Genomic DNA, 24,921 nt, shown 5'->3' with positions numbered 1-24,921 from the left:
GTATCGATTTAGAAAGTGAAGTTAAATTTTTTTTTGGAATCGAAATTAAATTGTAATTGTTAGATAGTAAAATGTAATTTTATTATTTTAATAATCTATATCTTTATAATTTTAAATGATTAAATAAAATTTTTATCATTTTAGGGGCAAAATATAATTTTACCTTTATTAATTTAAAATTTTAAAAATTTTAAAAGACCTAAATTGAAAATTTTTCATTTTAAGGAGAGACAGGAACCGACCAATCTCCTAGGTACGCCCTATATGGATTAATACTAACCTTATATTAGTTAGTTAGGTCTAACTTATTATTATTATTTTTTTGCAAAGTCAGTGAAATACAAAAAGGATTGTTGAGAACAATCCAAACAAGTTCAATCTAGCAAATATTACTAAGCAGACAAAAACAACTTCAACAATAGATTTCCCCGTTGTACACTGCTGTAGAAAACAACAGACCAACCCAGCATCATCCACTCTGCTTCAACAGCAACTCACCAAGCAGCTTTAAAGAAGTTTTACCTTGACATGCTTACCTTTGCTAAAGTTTCCACCATTCTATTCTTTTTGTGATTAGTGACTGCAAACTGGATTTCAGCAATATGTCTACACCCATCTTCAATTTCCGCAAACAACTTCCTTAGCGACCATGGACGAAGATTTCTATATTTCAACCAATTCGATTAACTTATTTGACTTGTATTTATTTTGATTACTTAATTAATTAATGTGTATTTAAGATATAATCAAACTTCTTTATTTCAAGTTAAATTAGTTATATATGAATTATTATTAATTACATAAAATTATAACATCTTAACATGTTTGTATAAAACAAGCATGTCAATAAAGTTTCATCTAGATCCATAGGATAAATTTTATCATAAATCAACTATAACTTTACAATATCTTAAATTTGATTCCTTTGAACAATATTGTCCAGCAAGCATAAGAACCTCCTTTCCAAAAGCTTCAAAGTATAGGTATATTTCATTATTAAATTTAATTGTTTCTTGATTTTATGTTGTTCTTATCATATGTATAATAATTTTATTTTAGTTTATGCTCAAAACATAACTATATATATACATATGACTTTATCGATACACATATATGATTTGTCTCTTCAATAACAGTTACTTTGATAACAAATCTCTCGGGAAGAGATTTAAAAACCTAGCAAATTTGATAGAACAGACAAATTGGCATAAACTTCATTAAAAGTTTCATTCACCAGTAGTCCGAGAATCAAATTTTATGATTAGCATCTATAGCTTCAATTGTTTCAAGAATATCACATTTTTCTTCCACAAAATGGCATTCAAAGCCTTGAAATTGGTTGCAACCTACAAGAGGTTCCCTTCCAATGAGAATTGCACGCCGGTCTTTTCATCGATTGATTTTATAAAAGTCTTCATCCTTGCCTTTCAATATGCCTAATTGGATCCATCCAACATCGGGTTGTAAGATAGAAGAATCTTTCATAGTGAGTAAAAATTAATATCAAAATCACTGCTTACTACGTCAAGTGTCTCGCTCTAATAATAAATAGAAGAAACAAGTGATTTTTGCATTGGTATTTGAGTAGTTATAACTGAGGAGACTAGCAAGTGAAGAACAACAAAACAAAAAGATTGGTTACACAGTTCGATTTCAACCATGTATAATTGATGATTTTGTTGGAAAATTTGGTTTAAAAAACAATATTTTTAGACGCAACGGAAGTTTAAAAATTTTCTTTAAAATCGAGTCTTGTGATATTTATAGCATTAAACTTTAACTGAAATTATATATGTGCTTTGTACGAGGTGATTAAGTCGATCTCAGCTTTCTATTGAATGACCTTCTCTACTATTCATAAACAGATCTAAGATCTATTTTGGATTCTGTCCAATATACTATCAGCCAAGTCAGTCACATTTATGTCTCGATCTTCTAAGAGTCATCTGCTTCAATACCAAGACAAGGTATCTCTCCAATTGGACTTGATATACGACATATTAGTTTTTCAATCGATTTGTTCAATTTCGATTAGACTAATAACATGTTTGGATTATCTACTAATATAAATTGTCTTTCCTTATTATGATCCAACCATATAATATCGCTTGATATTTGTTAAACTTTAGGAAATTAGTAAACTAATATTTGTTTTCATTTTTATTTATATGCAAAAACTATTGAAGACAATATATGAATATATTAATAATACTAATGAATATTTTATTAAACTATTTTTTTTGAAAAATTACAAGTACATATAAACAAAATCACTACACTAAGAGCACTAGATCTTGACGGATTTAAATCCTACAAATCACTATATACCAAACTTACACTTATACAAAAAATCTAGATCACTTTCTACTAAATTTTCTATCAAAAAAGGCAGCTATAAAATCAAAGTGGTTCTTAATAGAATAATATAAAGCACTAACTTTCTTACAAACTAAGTCAAGCTTTACATATAATTATTTTAGCCATGGTGAAATCAGGGGCGTAGCTAAGGGGGTTGGCAGAGGTCCAGTTTCTCCCTAAAATGAAAAATTTTCATTTAAGTGTTTTAAATTTTTTAAAATTTTAAATTGGTAAAAATAAAATTGCACTTTGACCCTTTAAAAATGATAAAATTTGATTTAATATTTTAAAAATTATAAAGATATAAACTATTAAAATGGTGAAATTAGATTTTTAGTATCATAAAAATTACAATTTAATTTCAATCCCCTAAAAAAATTTTCTGACTTTGCCCCAAATTGAAATACAAATATATTACAATAACAATTCCCACCAAAGTATCTTACAAAATAGGACTACTTTGTTAGGATAAATAATGAAATTTTCAACACATTCTTTTTTTTTTGGTGAAAAAACATGAACAGGAAGACAACTTTAAAAGACTTTAAAATAAACTAAAAGCTTGCTCTTGCAGGATGAGCGTATCCACCACATCAAGAGGGACTTCAAAAGTCTGAAGGGAGGTCTGCCAAGAGAGGCCTATCTTCGCTAGTTTGTCAGCAATTAAGTCATGCTCTGCTATAGTATGGAATAATTCACACGTGTTTCATAATTAGGTAGTTAGGCTGTTGAATGAATTAGTTTTATTGTTAAGGGTCGTTAATAGCCGTTAGCTTTTCCTATTGTGTATATAGTCTATGCCTTTGTACTGAGAAAGGAAGCTAAGAAATACAGTGTATTACCTTTTAGATATTTCTCTAGAATTTGGTTAGTTTCTATCATGGTATCAGTCGCTCGGTGATCTTTGAGCATGGCTTTCACGTATTCTCCTGATTCCAATTCTGTTGATCTAAGTGGCTCGGTTTTCTCCAGTGATCGGATCGTCACCTCCTTTCTACGGCAGGATGTGGTTAAGCTGGATGAGGGTACTTTTCTTCAGTGGCAGCAGCAGGTACATTTTATTCTTGCTGGCTATAATTTGCTTGGCTTTCTTGATGGAACGATGTCTGCTTCGGCGCGATTTATCCAAGCCTCTGATGGCACTCTGGTTGCCAATCCAACGGCCTCGATCTTTACTCAACAAGATAATCTTCTCACATCGTGGTTGTTATCTACGATTAGTTCTTCGTTTCTTTCGTCTTTCACGGATGTCTGATCTGCGTGCGACGTCTGGATGATGGCGAGCAGTTTATTTGCAGCAAACATTACCGCAAAGCAGTCTCAACTTCGACACGACCTTCACTCACTCAAGAAAGGTAACCTTTCCATCCGTGCTTATGTGGATAAAATCAAAAGCATGTGTGCCCTTCTTGCAGCATCTGGCTCTCCTATATCGGAGGCCGAGAGGACATCGGTGTTGCTTGCAGGCTTGTCATCTGACTTTGATGCTATCATGTCCTCTGCCTCCCTCTCCTCCAGTCCGGTTCCTTTCCAACGTCTTATGGATGCGCTTCTTGAGTATGAGGCTTGTCAAATGTGGACTATTTTCGATGTTCTGGTTGCCGCTAATTTTGTGGAAGGCTCTTCGTCACCAGCAGTGGACGGTTCTTCTCGCGGTGGTCGATCTCCTGGTCGTGGGCATGGGCGTGGCTTTCGCACTCTGATCCAGTGCCAGATCTGCAGTCGTTACGGTCACATTACTCGGCGTTGTTTCTATCGTTATCACCGTGATGACCAGCACCAGCGTGCTGCTCCGATGCCACATCAAGGAGATTCTGCTTTGGGAGCGAACGAAGAATCATGGCCTGGTCAAAATTGGATGCACGATGGTCAAAATTGGATGGGGCTTTCTAGAGGTACTGTTGTGCGTTCTTATCTTTAGCCAAATATGGGGGCTGTTTCAACACGTGGGCCGCATACTGTGCATATGCCAGCTGGGCCACATTCCTTTGGTTTTTATGGTAGTCCGCCTATTGATCATGGACTTCATATGGATTATGGACATTCTGGGCGCATGGTTGGCCGCAATATTGAACACACTGATTTGGGTTATTCCTATGGTGCTAGGCCACGTGGCCCAATTGGTGCTGATCCGTCGTGTGGGCCTAGTGGAGGGCCTAGTGGATCTGTTCGGCCTCGTCTTAGTACTGGCCTTAATTGTTCTAAACCGAATACAAATTGTGTGCGGTTTTCTGAGGTTCCATGGAGAACAAAATCGCGAGCTCGTGTTTTTGATGTTGAATCTTCTCAATATGACTCGTCTCAATTTGTTGGAATACCAACCGGAGTTCCTGAGTTTCGTGCCTCTGATTTTTCTGATGCAACAACATATGACTCTAATTTTGATAACAATGACTCCTATGTTCCGTTGCCGGTAGGGAGCTCCTCCTGGTGTCCAGACTCGGGGGCTACTCATCATGTGTGTCAGAATGCGTCTGATCTTCATATCTCTTCTCCGTATACAGGTGACTCTTCTTTATTAATGGGCAATGGGGTTTCCTTTAGTATTTCATCCATCGGGAGTATTTTTTTGTCTACAAAGGCAAAATTACTTCATTTGTCAAATGTCTTGTGTGTTCCCAGCATCCGAAAAAAATTACTATCTGTGTCTAAATTTGCTACTGACAACAATGTTTTTTTTGAATTTCCCCCCTCCTTTTGTGTGATTAAGGACATTCAGGCACATGAAATCTTAATGCGGGGCCAAGTTCGTGATAGGCTTTATCATTTTTTATGGACTCGGTTGATTCGTCTCCATCTGCTTACACCACTGATGTCCATGATCGATCTACGGGCGATGATATTTTTACTTTGTGGCATAAAAGGCTTGGTCATCCTTCTTCTACTATTGTAAAAGCTATTCTTGACAATTGTCGGATTGTTACAAATAAAAGCTCTCTTGATAATGTTTGTGTAGCTTGTCAGCAAGGAAAATCCCATAAATTGCCTTTTTCCTCATCTCGTACTGAATATGATGAATTGTTTGAGTTAGTTGTATCTGATTTGTGGGGCCCGGCTTCAGTTACCTGTGACGAGAATTTGTATTATGTATGGTTTGTTGACATGTATAGTCGATTTACCTGGGTTTACTTGCTCAAACGCAAGTCTCAAGCAGTGGACTATTTTCTCCAATTTCAGCAGATGGTTCATACACAATTTGGGAAGCGTATTAAGAAATTTCAGAGTGATTGGGGCGGTGAGTTTCGTGCCTTTGCTCCAGTTCTAACTCGTCATGGGATTCTTCATCGCATTTCATGTCCTCACACTTCTGAACAGAATGGTGTTGCTGAGCGTAAGCATTGACATATTGTGGAGACCGGTCTCACTCTTTTAGCTCAGGCCAATCTACCTATGGCGTACTGGAGTTATACTTTCTGCAGTGCAGTTCATCTCATCAATAGACTACCCATTCCAGTGTTGAAAGGTATGACACCGTATCAACATTTGTTTGGTAGTATACCGGCATATGATCACCTTCAGGTTTTTGAGTGTTGTTGTTTCCCATACTTACGTCCGTTTTTTAAACACAAGCTTGAATTTCGAACTCAACCTTCTATATTTCTTGGCTATAGCTTGCAACATAAGGGATATTATTGTTTAACATAAAGTGGTAAGATACTTATTTCTCGGCATGTTGTCTTTGATGAAAAGCGGTTCTTGTTAACTGATTCTAGGTTCTTAGTGATCAGCCTCCTGTATGTACTTCTTCGTTTGTTCCTGTTCTTCGTTCTTTTCCCACTACAGGGCCTCGACAGCATTCTGGTCTTGCTTCCTTGCCCGCTACTACTTGTAAGCCGTCTTCCTCTGATTCATCAGCTACATGTAGTCTAGTAAATCCCCCTTCAGTTGACACCATGACTACTTTGGGGACTGGCCTACAACAGACCCTCTCTTCTCCTACTGCTCTTCCACCTGCTTCTTCTCTTGCTATTGATCCTCCTGCTAGTACTTCTAATTCTCATGCTATGGTCACTCGGTCTAAGGCTGGAATTTTTAAACCCAAAGCATTGTCCGTGGATACGGTTGATTTTGAGCCGACATCTGTCGAAGAGGCTTGTGACAGCCCTAATTTGACTCTAGTCGGGAAATGATTTCGGGACCACAAAATCGAGTCACAAGAATAATTAAATGTTATATTCTATGCCTATTATAAGTGAAAGTGTATGTGTGAAAGTATGTGTGAAAATTTCATGCTTTGATTTTGTCTTTTAAATGTGAAATTAATTAAAAAGGACTTATGTGAAAACATTGAAATTGTGATAGGTTGAAGTGTAGTGGTCAAATATTGCATGGCTTAAAATATGAAGATTTGCATGTCAAATTCCCCATTTTTAAGTAAGTAGCGACCATGGTGATAGTGGAATAGCCATATATGCCTTACATATTAATATTATAATAGTTAATGGGTGTGATTAATAAAAAAAGAATAAGAAGGCCATACATCTTTGCCTTGTTCTTGCCGAATGTTGGAGAAAGAATGAAGAAATATACTTTGAGGATTTCGGCAATGGAGCAAGCTCAAAATCGAAGGTAGAACAGAAGGGCTCTTTGATATTTGGCCTTGGTGATTTTAGTTGGAGGTATGTTTGAAGTGTTTTGAAAGAAATTACTTGTGTATTTTAGGATAGTTTCTTAGTTCCTCCATAACCCATGTGCAAATTTTCATTTTGGTAGCTATGGGAGCAATCGGTCATGAGAGGATTTTTCATTTAGAAATGATACTTTGATGTTTTGTTTTGAATTAATAAAAGTACTCTATTCGGTTGAAATTATAAAAGTATGTTAAGTTTAAAAAAAGTTTGAATTTGTAAATGTAAAAATTAAGTGTGCTTGTGTTATAGCCGAATATACTTTGAAAATTATAATGGAGAAATTCTTATGATATAAGCTTGTAAATTAAAGTTATAATTTGTGCTTTGTAGTTTTAAATGGTTAAAGACTATTCGGTTATAGCCTTTATTTTTCATGAAGAAATCAAGTTAAATGTATATGTGCCTATATTATGGCCGAATGTACTAAGGGTGGATTAATATGGAGTTTAATGTTATATTGATTCGGGTTTGATAGTTTTTGAAAAATAAAAATAAAATTTTGTGTATCTAATTTGAAATGGCTGAATGGATTATATAAAGTGATTTGAGATTTTGGATGCCTTGTTTTGTGGCATTCGGCTATGATAAAAAAAAATGATTGTATCGGGGATTTTAGATATGTGAATTGGTAGGTGATATGTATTTAAATTGTTTATTAAGGTGTTGGCTATATGGTTAAAAATGTGCACATGAAAGTATAATAGGTCAAATGAATTTTATGTTTCTATTTGTATGATTTAGTTGATGGTGTGATATATTAGCATACTTGGATATTGATGTTTGTGTGTCTCGTGTTAATATGATAATCGGCCATAAGCATGATTAAATGGTTCGGTCATTGTTTGGCATAGGTGAAACCTATATGAATTTGTTACATTCGGTCATAAAATGGAATTAAATATGAAGGCTAAGTTTGAATAGTTAAGGCCAAATGGGTTATATATTAAACATAAACGGATTTTATGCATATGAGTATGTATGTATTTGTGTGCGCGGCATTGATGATAAATGGCAATTGGTAATGTGGTAAATGTTTAATAAGTTGACATTTGGAGTTAGCTATATGTCTTGAAGCTATAGTGTAATTTGAAAAATAAATAAAAGTATATGATATTAAAGCATGCATTATATATATGCACGTGCATACGCGGTTGTGCATAAATATGAGTAAATGATTAAATTGTGATAGTCATATATAGGTATATATATATATGCCTTATGTATGTACCTTGTGCTTATAGAGACATTCGGGAATACGGTTAAATTCATGTATAAGGAAGCATGATAAGTTATGTGAATCTTTGCTTGTGTCTGCGAATAAGATATAGATTAAATAAGCATGAAATCGAGTCATGGCATATTTTATAAAATATGATACATATTGAAGTTATATATGATTGTCAAATGTGACTATTAAGAAATAAAGTTGAGTAAGTAATTAAACAAATCTATTTGTTTTAATTAAGCTCAAGAGCAAAGAGGATCAAAATCAGATAAGGGAAAAGAGAAAGTAATAGAGTAGCCTTTCCGCAACCGTTCAAATATATCTGAGGTAAGTTTTGAGTAGTCACCTTTAGTGTATAATTGATGATGCCTTGATATGTGTATATTAGATGAACTGTGACCTTTTGGTTCTACTTGAATTAAGTTGTGTGATAAATAATTTATGTAAATGACTTATAATCGAATGGTCAATATGGGTTAAGCTTGAATGGTGAAATGGATATGTGATATTTATGTATGACTTTTGAACCGAAATGTAAATGATGGTGTTCATATGGAGCTTATATCCGAATGTAGCAAATGACAACTAATGTGATATGTTGAATGAGATGTGTTAATATATGATTAAATATGCATGATATTTGATGTGTATCTGGGCTTAAAGACCCGCCGGCTATATGCTGGAATTATATCCGGGCTTAAAGACCCACAGGCTTCGTGCTGGAATTGTATCCGGACATAAGGTCCACATGTTTCATGCTGGAATTGTATCCGGACTTAAGATCCACAGGCTTCGTGCTGGTACTATATCCAGACTTAAGGTCCACGAGCTTCAGATCTTGGTACTATATCCGGGCTTAAAGTCCCGTAGGCTTTGTGTTGGTGATTGAATTCGGGTTTAAACCTAGCGTGCTTAACGCCGATGATTCAATAAGATTATGAATTTGAATGTTCGAGGTAAACTACTACGATTATGTATGTTACATTATGAGGGCAGTGCACGTATTATGTACTCGTATGCGATCTTGATTTGGATTGAATTATAAGTGTATAAAGTGATGCATATGTGAATAAGTGTTACAACTATAAATGTGATCGTGATACATTCAAGAATCTGTGAAGTTATGTGGAAGTATATGATTGTTATATGTGATTATGATCATGGAAAATTAAATGTGGATATGATATTGTATTTTGTTCGTTTTGATTGAATTAAAGTTGATAGTGAAGCATTTTAAATGCCTACGTTATATAAGTTCAATCTTGAATGACATGATATACATGTTTAAATAATATGAAAGCAAAGAATGTGTGAAAGAGTAGATTGTAATAAATCTGCTAGGGACAGTAGCAGTAACATGATTTTTGGAAAATCACCATAAATAGTGAGAGTTGAGTTAGAGGCTGAATAAATTATGTAATGAAAGCTTAATGAGTCTAGTTTCTTATAAAAGAAACTGTGTAAGCAAAAGAATTACGATAATAAGATGTTTGAAGTGGTGTGGGACAGAGTCAAAATGACTTCGAATTCCCCTGTTTTGTTTTTAGAAAATCATTGTAAATTGTACAATATGGTTATAAAATAAAATTTATATGCTTAGACTCTTTAATGAGTCTAGTTTCAAATGAAATAAACGAAAACATGTTTTGAATTCTGTACAACAAGAAATCTGATTCAAAGTGAAGAATGGTTAGAATAGCAAAATAGTGAAATAGGAAAAACTTTAAGAAAAATATGGTATTGATTGAAAAAACTAAAAATTCTGAAACTTTTATGGATAGAAGATATATGAGTCTATTTTCAAGAAAAATTAACGGTACTTGATTTGGAGTTTCGTAGCTCCAGTTATAAATAATTTAGTGACTGTTGGTCAGGAAGTCAGCTTGTCGTGAACTTGAGTATATGTTGTAAACATTGATAAAACATGTAAATGAGTTGCTAATTGTTTTCTTAAGAACTTACTAAGCGTAAAGCTTACCCCCCTTCTTTCTCATGTTCTCTAGGATTGCCAGGTTTGCTCGGGTTGGAGTTCGCAGGAGATATTATCACACTGTCGAGCTAAAGCTATTGGTGTAGTGATTTCGAGTACTTTGAGTCTATGGCATGTATAGGTGTGTAAATATTAGAGTTTGTGATATGACTTTAACCATATGTGTTGGCCTATTTTGATTATGGGGTTGTAAACCCATTTTAATTATGCATGTATGTGCTATAGTATTACGTGATGAGTTTATAATGATTAAAGTATGAATTTTCCAAGTTTTCTTAAATTCCCCGTTTAGTCCTGAACCACCCCAGATATATGTTTTGGGTCTCGTAAGCCCATATATGGGATAGATTGCATGTGAAAAGAAAACTTTTAAATTGATTGAAATTTTACGGCATGGTTTTTGTGTGATTGTTTGAGTTTAAGTCGAGTAACACCTCGGACCCTGTTCTGGCGAGGGATATGGGCGAGGGGTGTTACAAGGCTCTTGCTAATCCAGCCTGGAAAAGTGCTGTTCAAGCCAAATATGATGCTTTGATTGCTAACTTTACCTGGGAACTTTGTTCTCTCCCTCCTGGTCGAAAGGTGATTGGGTGCAAATGGCTTTTTAATGTGAAGAAAAATCCTGATGGGACGATTAAACGAAGGAAGGCACGGTTGGTTGCCAAGGGTTGTTCTCAGGTACCCGGTTGTGACTTCAAAGAGATGTTTAGTCCAGTGGTCAAACCTACCACTATTAGGTTAATTTTTTCCATTGCTGTCTCTCGTGGCTGGTGTCTCTGGCAAGTTGATGTCAATAATGCCTTTCTAAATGGTGATTTATCTGATGAAGTCTTTATGCAGCAACCACCTGGCTATGTTCAAGTTGGACCAAATGGTGAAAAGCTGGTGTGTCGGTTAACTAAAGCTCTATATGGTTTACGACAAGCTTCTCGTGCCTGGTTTGATAAATTGAATCAGTATCTAGTATCTACGGGGTTTGTTTGTCTAAATCAGATGCATCGTTATTTGTCAAAGTTTCCTCTGCCTTTTCTCTCTACATTCTTGTCTATGTAGATGACATTGTTATTACTGGCAGTTCAGCTGACGAGATTGATTGTTTTGTGCAGCAGTTACACAACAAGTTTGCTTTAAAGGATATGGGTAACCTTCATTATTTTCTAGGTATTGAAGTTAGTCGGTCACCCTCTGGCACTCTGCATTTATGTCAACAAAAGTACATCCGTGAGCTACTTGATTTGAGTTCTATGAATAATGCCAAAAGTGTGCATACGCCAATGGTCAGTTCATCTATGTTTTTGAAAGATGAGGGAGAACGCCTTTCTGATTTGACTGAGTATCGTAGTCTTGCTGGAGCTCTTCAGTATATTGTTTTAACATGACCGGATATTGCTTATGCCGTTAATCGGATCTGCCAGTTCATGCATGCTCCCACTAAAGTTCATATGATGGCATTAAAACGTATTTTACGTTATCTCCGTGGCACACTCTCTCATGGTCTAGTAATTCGCAGTTCTAATCGCCTGTCCCTAGTAGGGTATGCTGATGCAAACTGGGGTCTTGATTTTGATGATCACCGGTCTACGACGGGATACTGTGTATATTTTGGTCACACACCTATATCCTGGTGTTCTAAGAAACAACAAGTTGTTTCTCACTCTACGGCAGAAGCTGAATATCGGAGTTTAGCTGCAGCCACGAGTGACATTGCCTAGCTTGTATCTTTGTTGACCGAACTTAAACTTTGTTCTGTTGATCCTCCGACAGTATGGTGTGATAATTCCAGTGCAATAGCTGTTGCAGCTAATCCGGTACTGCATTCCAAGTTCAAACATGTCGAACTTGATCTATTTTTTGTTCGTGAGAAGGTGGCTAGCGGAAATTTGGTTGTTGGCGAAGTACTAGCTTGTGATCAGGTGGCTGATGTTCTTACTAAACTATTGTCCGTTGCCTTATTCACTCGGTTTCGTCATCTTCTTCGGGTCCTGCCTCTCGAGGAAGCTGGGTGAATGTTATAGTATGGAATAATTCACACGTGTTTCATAATTAGGTAGTTAGGCTGTTGAATGAATTAGTTTTATTGTTAAGGGTTGTTAACAGCAGTTAGCTTTTCCTATTGTGTATATAGTCTATACCTTTGTACTGAGTAAGGAAGCTAAGAAATACAGTGTATTACCTTTTAGATATTTCTCTAGAATTTGGTTAGTTTCTATCATGCTCTCTAGGAACATACATGAGGCCGATCATTTATGATTTGTTCCTCCGTTAGATTAATCTTCTAAGATGTGCCATGAAAGATTGCAACAGATTATGAGTTGAACATTCAAGTAGATTTAGCTAAAAAGTGTTAGAATTAAGTGACCCAAAATTCTTATTTAAATAAAATACGATGGAAAATAAAATAAAAGTAAAATCCATATAGAACTAGACTTCTTTTATTTTATTTTAGAATAAGGTTTTAAACCTTATTAAACTCCATCTATTTTATATTGATTAGGATAAGGTGTTTCAATCCTACTAGAATATGGCTTTGCAAGCCTATAAATAGACATAGTCTATTCCTCTTGTATTTGAGTAAAAATTTTTCGACATAGTGAATTTTCTTCTCCTCTCGCCTGTGGTTTTTTTTCCCAAAGGGTTTCCACGTAAAATTTTGTGTTCTTTATTTTATTTATTTTATTCTATTTTATTTTTCACAAATTGGTATCGAGCTTCCGGTTATTCATCTCGATCACGGTAATGGCGTCTTTGAAGTATGAAATTCATTGTTGGATCGCAACACCGATTTGCGTTGTGGCAAATTAAGATGCAAGCGCTTCTTGCAGATGGATCTAGAGGATGCCCTGCTAGGATAGATAAGATGCCTTCGACATTAACAGATGAAGAGAAGAAACGTAAGGATCGAAGGCATTAACACAATTACATCTCGCATTTGTCCAACGAAATTTTGCGGGATGTGATGAAAGAGAAAACGCCACGCATTATGGAAGAGGCTAGAACAAATATGTATGTCGAAAACTCTAACAAGCAAGTTGCATATGAAGCGTCGTCTTTATGCTCATCGTTTGGAGGAAGGTGCGTCAGACACGAACACTTAACAAAGTGTTTAAAGAAATTCTCTCAACCTTGGAGGCCATGGAGGTTCAAGATGATAAGGAAGATCTAGGGTTGATTCTACTTTGTTCGTTGCCCGCCTTATTCAACCTTTAGAGACACGATTTTATATAGCCGCGAGTCTCTCACAGCTTGATGAGGTTTATGATTCTTTAACCTCGTATGATAAGATGAAGCATCTTGTGGTTAAACCCAACTCTCGTGGAGAGGGTCTCATTGTTCGTGGGAGACAAGACCGGAATGTTGATGATGATCGTGGTAGAACACAGAACGGAATCCTCGTGGTAAATCTAAGGGTAGATCGAAATCTTCAAACAGAGGTAAAACTTGCAACTTCGCAAGAAGAAAGGGCACATTAAACTGAAAAGCTATAAGCTACAAAATAAGATTAAAAGGGAGGTCGCGAATCAAAAGGAAAACAAATGAAAATTCCGGTGAAGGCGATGTTGTAGAAGACTACGGCGATGGTGAACTTCTAGTTGCTTCATCAATGATTCTAAAGTAAGCGAGGAGTGGATACTTGATTCAGCTGCACCTTCCACATGAGTCCCAATCGGGATTGGTTTACAACTTATGAAACAAGATGTCAAGGTGTTGTTTTGATGGGAAATAATGCTTCATGTAAAATCGCAGTGTTGGAACAATTAAAGTTAAGATGTTTGATGGAGTTGTCGAACACTTAGTGACGTGCGGCATGTTCCGAATTGAAAAGAAATTTAATTTCGTTGAGTACTCTTGATTCAAAAGGGTACATGCAGATACACAATGAAAGTGGGGTTTTAAAGATTTCAAAGGGTCCCTTGTTGTGATGAAAGGGCAAAGAAAGATTGCCAAGTTATATGTTTTGAGGGTTCTCTCATTCGGTGATGCAATTGCCGCTTCTCTTCCTTGTCGATGATGATATTACTAAACTTTGGCATATGCGCCTAGGGCATATGAGTGAGAATGGCATGGCGTAATTAAGCAAAGAGGACTTCTTAATGGGCAAGGAATTTGCAAACCTGAATTTCAGTAAGCACTGTGTTTTGGGAAGCAAAGAGAGTTCGATTCACTAGAGGAATCCATAACACGAAGGAAACGTTGGAGTATATCCATTCGATCTGGGGGCCGTCCAGTGCCTTCGAGAGGTGGAGCTAATTATATGCTAACCTTTATTGATGATTTTTCCGAAAAGTTTGGGCGTTCTTCCGAAGCGAAAAGCGATGTGTTTTCCACATTTAAGTCTTGGAAAATTATGATTGAAAAACAGACGGAAACAGATAAAATACCTCCGCATGCACAATGGCTTAGAGTTCGCTCGATGAGTTTAATAGATTGTGCAAGTCGGAAGGGATCATGAGACACTTGACGATTCGTCATACTCCACAAAGAAAACGGCGTTGCGAATCGAATGAACGAACGATCATGGAGAAGGTTCGATGTATGTTGTCAAATGCCAACTTACCAAGTCATTTTGGGCGTATGACCTCTCTGCATGTTTTTGATCAACCGATCTCCATCCGTTGCCATTGAGAAAAAGACTCCACAAGAGGTATGGTCCGTAATCCCGCTAATTATTCGATTTAAAGATTTTTGGGTGTCCTGCGTATGCTCATGTTGATAATGGAAAATTGGAACCGAGATCCATTAAATGCGTTTTCTTGGTTATAAAGTTGGTGTAAAAGGCTATAAGTTATGGTGTCCTGAAAATAGAAAAGTTGTGATTAGCAGAGATGTTGTTTTTGATGAAACCGCTATGCTACCTAACTTATCTCTTAAAGACTCTTCCAATAAAGAAAACCAAAAGCGGTGGAGCATCGATTAATACGTAATCAACTCCTCAAGCCAAGACAAAATTGAGAATAGAGTTGCTTCTTCACCGCAATACTCTATCGCCAAAAACAGGACAAGAAGAGAAATTAAACCTCCAAAGAAGTATGCCGAGGTTGATCTAGTTGCTTATGCTTTAAATGTGGTGAAGATATAGATGCTAATCAAGAGCCATTTAATTATTCTCGAGGCGATTAGTGTGAAGACTCGAGAAAAGTGGATGTTTGCTATGCAAGAGGAGATGGAATCACTCCACAAAAATGTAACATGGGATCTTGTAAAACTTCCTAAAGGTAAAAAGGCATTCGTTGTAAATGGGTGTTTAAAAAGAAAGAAGGGACTCCGGTGAGTTGAAGAACCCGGATATAAAGCAAGGCTTGTTGCAAAGGGTGACAATCAGTGCCATCTTTCTTACAAAAGATCAAATGTTTCATGAGAGAACAAAACACATTGATATTCGGTATCATTTTGTTCGTGATATTATTGCTCGTGGTGATATTGTTGTGAGCAAAATTAGCACTCATGAAAATCCTGCAGATATGATGACTAAGTCACTTCCTATAACCAAGTTTGAGCATTGCTTAGACTTGGTTGGTGTTCATTGTTGAAGTTAAACCCTTAAGGGTTTTTTGGAAGAGGTGAAGAACTTGTTTATTGAAAGTTCGCGATGAAGAACTTGTTCATTGAGAATTTGTGTCAAGGTGGAGATTGTTAGAATTAAGTGACCCAAAATTCTTATTTAAATAAAATACGATGGAAAATAAAATAAAAGTAAAATCCATATAGAACTAGACTTCTTTTATTTTATTTTAGAATAAGGTTTTAAACCTTATTAAACTCCATCTATTTTATATTGATTAGGATAAGGTGTTTCAATCCTACTAGAATATGGCTTTGCAAGCCTATAAATAGACATAGTCTATTCCTCTTGTATTTGAGTAAAAATTTTTCGACATAGTGAATTTTCTTCTCCTCTGCCCGTGGTTTTTTTTCCCGAAAGGGTTTCCACGTAAAATTTTTGTGTTCTTTATTTTTATTTATTTTATTCTATTTTATTTTTCACAAAAAGATTATCAGTTCTAAACATGATAAATTATTGTTTCAGCCTAGCTACAACATAAGTTGAAACTGCTCTTGTAGCTGAAACCATAATTTCTCCAACACAGGTTTCATCTGCACCACATTTATAGAGCAAAATTTATGATTAAACAACTATATTTTCCAAATAATTTAAATTTATTTCAAATCTATCCGTAAAAGAGCAAAAGGGTATAGGCAGTATGGGGTTTAATGCAACTAAAATCATGTCAAGCATTTACATTGGTATGAAAACTGGCACCATTGAAGGAACGCTTGATTCCTTTGAACAGCATTGTCTAGCAAGCATCAGAACCTCCTTTCCAAAACTTTCAAAGCATAATTATATTGATTCTCGATTTTTTGTTGCTTCTTCTAATCACATCTACTATAAATTTGCCTTACTTTATTACTAAAAACACAACTTAAAACAAAAGATTTTAACTAGAAATAAAAAATGGGACAGCCACAAAGCAAACCAAGGTTTCCTCAACCAGGGGATCACATCTACTGTGAAAGAAAGGGAGGTTTCTATGATCACCATGGTTTGCTTCTATTTCTTTTCAATTTTTTATCCATATACCCAGAAGATCATAGCATGTATACACACACATAAACATTGGGTGTTTCTGATTGAGCACTGCAGGAATATATGTGGGGGACAACATGGTGATTCATCTCCGGGGAGCAGCCAAGAAACTTGGGGAGCTACCTGGATGCCAAAAATGTGGAGACAAGCGAGTCGAAAATGGTGAAATAGCAAAAGTATGCATAGATTGTTTCCTTGATGGTGAAACACCCCAGATCTATGACTATGGAGTTTCCTCGCTAGAATTCGAGTGCAGAAAACGTGGTACTTGCTGCCCACGCCATTCCAAGCCTCCCCATGAAGTTATTAGCACCGCAACTGATTTACTTGAACAGAATGGGTTTGGCCCCTACGACATGTTTACTAACAACTGTGAGCACTTCGCTGTGTATTGCAAAACAGGCTCTACCGCAAGTTTCCAGGTTGAACGAGTTATTGCTACTTGTTCCGTTGGTATACTTGCTGGCGCTGCTGTCGGCTTGTTTCGAAATGCGTTAGCAAAACATTAAGCTCCTGGTAACTTCTGCCTGCAATTCATTCACGGGGCTTCAATTACATCTTACTTATAAGAAGATCTCATATCCCAATAAACTTAAAAGTCAAAGCCAACTAGTGCTGATATTCACCCATATGCAAATATGGATTATTTATCATCTTTATTTTATAAATACTAAAAAATTTATGAGGGTAGAAATTGCATATTTGGTATATAAGTTTGTGTTTGAAAACAATATAAAATAAATAATAAATTTTATTATAAGAATATTTATGTTTTTCCATACTTTATAATTTTTTAATAATAAATAATTTAAATTATTAAGAAGATTGTATAAAGCTGTGATTCCACGTCATCTTTATCACTTTCTAATGGAGGAATGAAAAATAAAATTTTTCCCCTTAATTTTTAGCTTTTTCCTCCTGAAAAAAATTAAATCCAACTAAAAATGCTAAAAATCAAGAGAAAAAAATTTGATTTGTCATTCTCTTATTGGAAAGGGATAAGGATGATATGGAATTACAGTTTTATACAATCACTTCTCTTAAACTACAACTTTAAAATAAATTTAAAAAATAGATAAATGTTAAGCTTGAAAATTCTTTAGATAAATGTTGGTTTGATTTTATAAAATCTTTCATGGTGACTTGTGTATTACATAATTGAAATATAATTTGTTAATGTCAACTTGGATCAACAAGGATTTGGACTGGCAATTGAGTTGTGAAAGTGAGAAGGCCTACAAGAAAGAAAGAAAGAAATATGAGTTATGGGTAGTCGAAGTTAATATTCCAATCGCTTTTTGATACTTAAGTTAATGGTTTTTGTTTAGGAAAAATGAAAAAAAGGTACGGGATGATGAATAGTTTACATAATCAAAAGGACTCCCTAGAGGCCTTTTATGCTTAACTCTTTACCTTTCATGTGACAATCCTCTTAGCTTTGAGATCCAAGGTGCATCGGAATTGGTTCATCCTTCTGTTTTGTTCGTTTCCTCTTTTTGTTTAGACCGTGTTAGGCTCTGTCTTGCCTTGATCCTTTGCAGTGTCAGGGTTCTTTTCCTTTCCTACCATCAGACATTGATGTTGAAGTTGGCCTCCATGCAACAAATGCAGCCAAGGAGTAGCACATGCACTTCAGCCATTTTGATTTATTTTGTTACTTTAAATGATGTTTTGTAACTTAGTTGAGTTAGAACTAAGTTGCTGATGTAGTTGATTGTATTTTGTTGACATTTGAGCTGATAAAACAACTTTACTAAGTGTACAAGTTTAGTCTTTCAAGTTTCAATGTAATTAGTGGAGTTAGGTAATGTTTAGGTGATGTTAGCCTTACTTTGATCAGAAAAATATTTGATATTTGTATTGGCATTATGCCATTGTTCATGTTAATGAAATTCACAAGAATTATTCATTCAATATACTCTCTCAATCTTTTTGTTATCATTCTTCTTTATCAACCAATTTTTAGCTTGTTTGTTTGCCAAGTCTCGAGCTTTGTTGCTCAAGCCTTTGTGTGTCAAGGCTGCTCTTTGTTCATAACACAAAAAATTGGTATCTAGATTTAGAATCTCAATGGACCTATGGTAGTTTAGCTTCAAGATCGATGGCTTCATCAAGCTTCTCACCAACTGCACCACCAGTCTTTAATGGAGAGGGCGATCATATATGAGTGGTCAAAATGAAGACCTACCTGCAGGCATTCGACCTATGGGAGGTGGTCAACTCAGATGTTGAACCAGCACCACTTAAAGCCAATCCAACAATGGCTCAAATTAGGCAGCATGCTAATGAAAGGACTAAGAGGCACAAAGCCGTGTCCTGCATCCAGAATTGTGTGTCAGATGTGATGTTCACAAGAATCATGGCCTATGAGACACCAAAGCAGGCCTGGGATAGATTGAATGAGGAGTTTCAAGGGACAAAGAGGACAAGGCAGCAACAACTATTGAATTTAAAAAGGGATTTCGAGAATTTGAAGATGAAGGAGGAAGAAACTGTCAAGCAATACTCAGAAAGAATCATGGCCGTGGTAAACAGCATAAGGCTCCTTGGAGAGCAGTTCAATGAAGTAAGGATAGTGGAGAAAGTAATCTCTACCTTACCTGACAGGTATGAGGCAAAAATATCTTCCCTCGAAGACTCAAGGGACCTAACCAACATCTCATTGATGGAGCTAATCAATGCTCTCTATGCACAAGAGCAGAGAAGAGCTAGCAGACTGGAGGAGCATAAAAAAGGTGCCTTCCAAGCCAAAACCAAAACTGGCTCGAATAGCTCTGCCTACAAAGACAAAAAGACTTGGAGAGACAAGCCTAAGTCAGATGCTCCAAGAAGAAGGGATCACCATGTAGGCATTACAAAAAGCCTGGTCATCCAGAAGCTAATTGCTGGTTTAGACCATATGTGCAGTGCCAATACTGCAAAAAGATGGGCCATGTTAAAAAGGTTTGCAAAAGCAAAGGCAAACCAAGGTAGGGTCAGCCACAATAGCCAAAGGTTGAAGCTCGAGTAGCAGAAGAGGGTAGTGACCATGAGGAGCAAGTCTTTGTAGTCTCATGCTCAACTTCTAAAGAAAAAGCCACAAAAAGATGGCTCATAGACAGTGGTTGCACCAATCATATGACACCTGATACTACCATCTTCAAGTCAATAGATAAAAGTTTCAAAACTAAAGTGAAGGTAAGGAATTGTCACTTCATCAAGGCAGAAGGCAAGGGAGATGTCCTGATAAGCACTCCCACAGGTAACAAGCTAGTCTCAAATGTGTTATTGGTGCTTGAGATTGATCGAAACCTGCTCAACATAGCTCAGTTGCTTGAGAAGGGCTATACTGTTGTGTTCAAAGATAAGGAGTGCCAAATTAGTGATCCATGTGGATCTAAGCTCATGACAGTAGCCATGACAGACAAGAGCTTTGTTGTAGACTAGAACAAAGGCCTAGATAGTGCCTACACTGTTTCTTCAGATGAATCCAAGCTATGGCATCAAAGACTTGGCCATGTCAACTTTAGATCGATGGCTCAAATAGTTAGGGAGGATTTGGTTGAAAACTTCACTAACTTAGTTGAAAAAGAGGAGGTTTGTGAAGTATGTCAGCTAGGTTGCCATTTCCTTCAAATAAGGCCTGGAGAGCCTCAGAAAGGCTGCAGCTTGTGTACACTAATGTGTGTGGCCCCATGAAGACTCAGTCATTGAATGGCAGCAGGTATTTCATTCTTTTCATTGATAATCACTTAAGATTTTGCTGGATTTACTTCTTAAAGCATAAATCAGAGATGGCTTCAGTATTTTGGAAGTTCAAGGTTGCTGTAGAGACTGAAAACAGGCTACAAGCTCAAGACCCTAAGGTCAGATAATGGAACTGAGTACACCTCAGCTCAGTTTCAAGCCTTTTGAAATGAAGTAGGCATCAAACACCAGCTCACTAACACTTATACACCTCAACAGAATGATGTGAGTAAAAGAAAGAATAGAAGTTTGATGGATATGGCCAGGTGCTTAATGTTTGAGAAGAATTTGCCCAAAACTTTGTAGGCTGAGGCAGTTAACACTGCTGTTTACATTCAAAACAGGCTCCTACCCAAGGCATTGGCTCACATAAATCCATTTGAGGCTTGGTTCAGGTTCAAGCCATCACTAGCTCATTTGAAGGTCTTTGGGGTCAAATGCTATGCACATGTTCCAGCTGTGAAGAGGGACAAATTGGCCAAGAAGGCTCAACCTAGTATTCTAGTGGGATACAACTCAGTCAAAAAGGGTTATAGGATCTTGGATCCTTCAACAAACAAGGTGCTTGTGAGCAGTGATGTGGTATTCGATCAAAGATCATGTTGGAATTCGGAGAAGGATGAGCCAAAGGTAGTTTCTGAAGACCTTATGGCAGATCAAACTGAGGCTAATCAAAATGGTCTTGAAATGGACATTGATGATGAACTAGTCAGATGTACTAGACCATTGGCTGAGATTTATGAAGGGGCTCAGGTGGTTGAGGTAGAACCAAATTGATTTGAGGAAGCAGAAGCTCATCAAGGTTGGAAACAGGCCATGGCTAATGAAATCAGTATGATTGAGAAGAACCAGACATGGGTATTAGTTCAAAGACCAGCCGACAGGAAGGTCATTGGGGTGAAATGGGTTTATCAAGCTAAGCATAATGCTAATGGTAGCTTGAACAAACTTAAAGCTAGGCTAGTTGTGAAAGGGTTCAGCCAAAAGTATGGGTTGGACTATCTGGAGAGCTTTGCACCAGTAGCCAGGCTAGACACCATTAGGCTGCTAGTTGCCTTGGCAGCACAAATGCAGTGGAAGATACACTAGCTAGATGTAAAGTCAGCTTTCCTCAATGGTTTCCTTAAAGAGGAAATTTATGTTGAGCAACCTCATGGTTTTGAAGTGGCAAGTAAAGAGCACATGGTGTATAGGCTAAAGAAAGCCTTGTATGGCTTGAAGCAAGCACCTAGAGCCTGGTATAGTAGAATTGATGACTACTTGATCAGTTTGGGATTTGAAAGAAGCATTAGTGAGCCAACTCTATATGTTAAGAAGGAAGGAATGAAAACTCATCTTATTGTATCCTTGTATGTTGATGACCTTTTGGTTACAGGAGGAAATCAAGCAATGTTGGGAGATTTCAAAGCCAAAATGCAACAAGTATTTGAAATGTCTGACTTGGGACAAATGTCTTACTTTTTAGGCATGGAAGTAACTCAAACTCAAAAAAGAATCCTCCTAAGTCAGAAGTCTTTTGCCATGAAGATTTTAAACAAGTTCTCAATGTAGAATTGCAAGGCAACAAGCACTCCAATTGCCACTAGAGAGAAACTATCAAGCTAAGGAGATTTTAAACAGGTTAGTGAGTCTATTTATAGGAGCTTGGTAGGCTGCTTGCTATATTTGACTGCCACTAGCCAAGATATCATGTTTGCTGTAAGTTTATTCTCAAGGTTCATGCATTGTTGCAATGAAAGGCACTTTAAAGTCGTAGAAAGGGTGCTCAGGTACATTAAAGATACCCTGAGTTTTGGAATGTTATACATCAAGACAAAAAACTTGAAATTGGTTGGCTATACTGACAGTGACTGGGCTGGTTCAAGAGATGACATGAAGAGCACCTCAGGGTATGTTTTCACCCTTGGGTTCTTCTATCTTTTGCTGGAGTTCAAAGAAGCAAAATGTAGTTGCTCAATCAACTGCTGAAGTAGAATATGTAGCAGCTACTGGAGCTGTGAATCAAGCAGTATGGCTAAGGAAAATTTTGGCTGATTTGAATCTGCACTAAGAGGGAGCAAAAAAGATACAATGTGATAATCAATCTGCTGTTGCAATTGCAAAGAATCTGGTTTTTCATGGAAGAACTAAGCACTTCAATATAAAGCTTCATGTTGTTAGAGAAATGGAGGAAGCTCGAGAGGTGGAACTAGTTCATTGCAATTTTGAAGACCAAGTTGATGACATCTTGACAAAACCTCTTAGTGTGTCAAGGTTCATCAAATTAAGAAAGCAAATGAGAGTTTGCAACATGGAGACCAATGAGGAGTGTTGAAGTTGGCCTCCATGCTGCACATGCAGCCAAGGAGCAGCACATGCACTCGAGCCATGCATGCAGCAGCTGAAGCTCAATGCTATCGTCCATTTTGATTTATTTTGTTACTTTAAATGATGTTTTGTAACTTAGTTGAGTTAGAACTAAGTTGCTGATGTACTTGATTGTATTTTGTTGACATTTGAGCTGATAAAACAACTTTACTAAGTGTACAAGTTTACTCTTTCAAGTTTCAATGTAATTAATGGAGTTAGGTAATGTTTAGGTGATGTTAGCCTTACCTTGATCAGAAAAATGTTTGAAATTTGTATTGGCATTATGCCATTGTTCATGTTAATGAAATTCACAAGAATTATTCATTCAATATACTCTCTCAATCTTTTTGTTCTCATCCTTCTTTATCAATCAATTTTTAGCTTGTTTGTTTGCCAGTCTCGAGCCTTGTTGCTCAAGCCTTTATGTGTCAAGGCTGCTCTTTGTTCATAACACCAACATTTGGCAACTCCCCTTTTGTTTCTTCCCTATTATCTGCGCATTAGATATTTTATTATAACATCTTTGGGTCTTTTTGCTTTCGGGTTTACGAGTATGACATAATAATAATCCTCCTTAAATCTAAAGTAGGTTGTAAAGTGGCATCTACATATATATATATATATATATATATAAATTTATACGATTCTTCATACTTATTATGGATTCTCTCTTTGTTGAATGTTTTGGCTTCAACATCACAATTCTATATATGGGGGGGGGGGGTTAAAGAAGGACGTATAACAAACATATAGAAGTTTAAATGGTGAGGGAATTAAAAAGATGAAAACAGTAAGAATAGACGCTCTAAGACCAAGAGATCACATATTTTCTGATAGGAAATCACGTCTCTATTTTCACCATGGTACACTCTCTCTGGCTCTTATTTTTTCTTTTTCATTTCCTTAAAGAGCACGAAGAAAATATTATAAGTTACCTAATTTTTTTTTGGCTTCTTTTGGATGGAAAATCCAATAACATTCATTCATGAATTTATTATCACTAAGTGATTTTTTTAATTAAAAAAAAGTTAAAAAAGAAAGAAGCAATTGACCTAAGTTCTAGGTGGAATGGATATTGGATACAAGTGTATGTTCCCAGTTAAATTTCACACATAATGGTTATTACATGATTTCTAAATAAAAGGGAGACCTGTGATTAAACCAGGCATATATGTGGGAGATCAAATGGTGATTCATCTGATGGGACCAAGCAAGACTTACAACCTAAAACCCTGCGAAAGATGTGGGTTCACGCCCCAGGCAGGGATCTTCAAAACTTGCCTCGATTGCTTCCTCAATGTCTATTCACTCTACCGCTACGAATACGACGTTTCTTACTTAAAACTGGTTTTCAAACGCTCTGGTTCTTGCAGCATTTGGGATTGCAGACCGGCGAACCAAGTTGTCGAAACCGCCTATCGTCTGCTCAAAGACAAGAGCTTCCGGAGCTACAATTTTTCCCTCAACAACTGCGAGGACTTCGCGGTGTATTGCAAAACGGGCATGGCCATGAGCAATCAAAGGGTTATTTGGGTTTAACTTGGTTGGTACTATTGGATATAATGCTACCAAAGGGATCTATGAAGCCCTTACCAATTAAAGAACAACTAAGGACTCATCAGCCATGATTTATGAAATAAACAGCCAGTTTTTGTGGTATAATATAAATATAAATATAAATATAAATATATATATATATATATATATATATATATATATAATATTAGTATATTGCAAAAGTGTGTGATGTACTACTTTCCTAAACCTGTACAAAAACATACAAATAATACCAATAAAAATTATGAATATATTTTCACTTCAGATACAAATAATAGAATCTCTTATTTTCTCTCTCATATTTATTCTGGTTAGTTGTTTAGTTAATTAATTTGAATTGGGATACTTGTATGGATTCAGGGAAGTTAAAAAAGTTTTCAAATCGAAATTAAATTGTAATTTTATGATAGTAAAATATAATTTTATCATTTTAGTATTCTATATCTTTATAATTTTAAATGATTAAATAAATTTTTATCATTTTTAAGAGGTAAAGTAC

The 24,921-nt window shown here is 36.2% G+C and overlaps 2 protein-coding genes across 2 annotated transcripts; both read left to right on the top strand.

Annotated features, from left to right (window-relative positions):
- Window positions 1-16,599: 16,599 nt before the first annotated feature.
- Window positions 16,600-17,553, top strand: LOC108474707 (protein LEAD-SENSITIVE 1-like). Its single transcript, XM_017776711.2, has 2 exons — window positions 16,600-16,746; window positions 16,848-17,553. The coding sequence occupies exons 1-2, from the start codon at window positions 16,659-16,661 to the stop codon at window positions 17,297-17,299; spliced, it is 540 nt and encodes a 179-aa protein (XP_017632200.1). The 5' UTR covers window positions 16,600-16,658; the 3' UTR covers window positions 17,300-17,553.
- A 6,043-nt stretch (window positions 17,554-23,596) lies between these two features.
- Window positions 23,597-24,404, top strand: LOC108464794 (protein LEAD-SENSITIVE 1-like). The gene is made up of 2 exons (XM_017765066.2): window positions 23,597-23,728; window positions 24,031-24,404. The coding sequence occupies exons 1-2, from the start codon at window positions 23,647-23,649 to the stop codon at window positions 24,402-24,404; spliced, it is 456 nt and encodes a 151-aa protein (XP_017620555.1). The 5' UTR covers window positions 23,597-23,646.
- The last annotated feature ends 517 nt before the right edge of the window (window positions 24,405-24,921 follow it).

This window comes from Gossypium arboreum, chromosome 8 (assembly GCF_025698485.1).
Source record: "Gossypium arboreum isolate Shixiya-1 chromosome 8, ASM2569848v2, whole genome shotgun sequence".
Taxonomy (NCBI): Eukaryota; Viridiplantae; Streptophyta; class Magnoliopsida; order Malvales; family Malvaceae; genus Gossypium; species Gossypium arboreum.
This window is presented reverse-complemented; position numbering and strand designations above follow the sequence as displayed.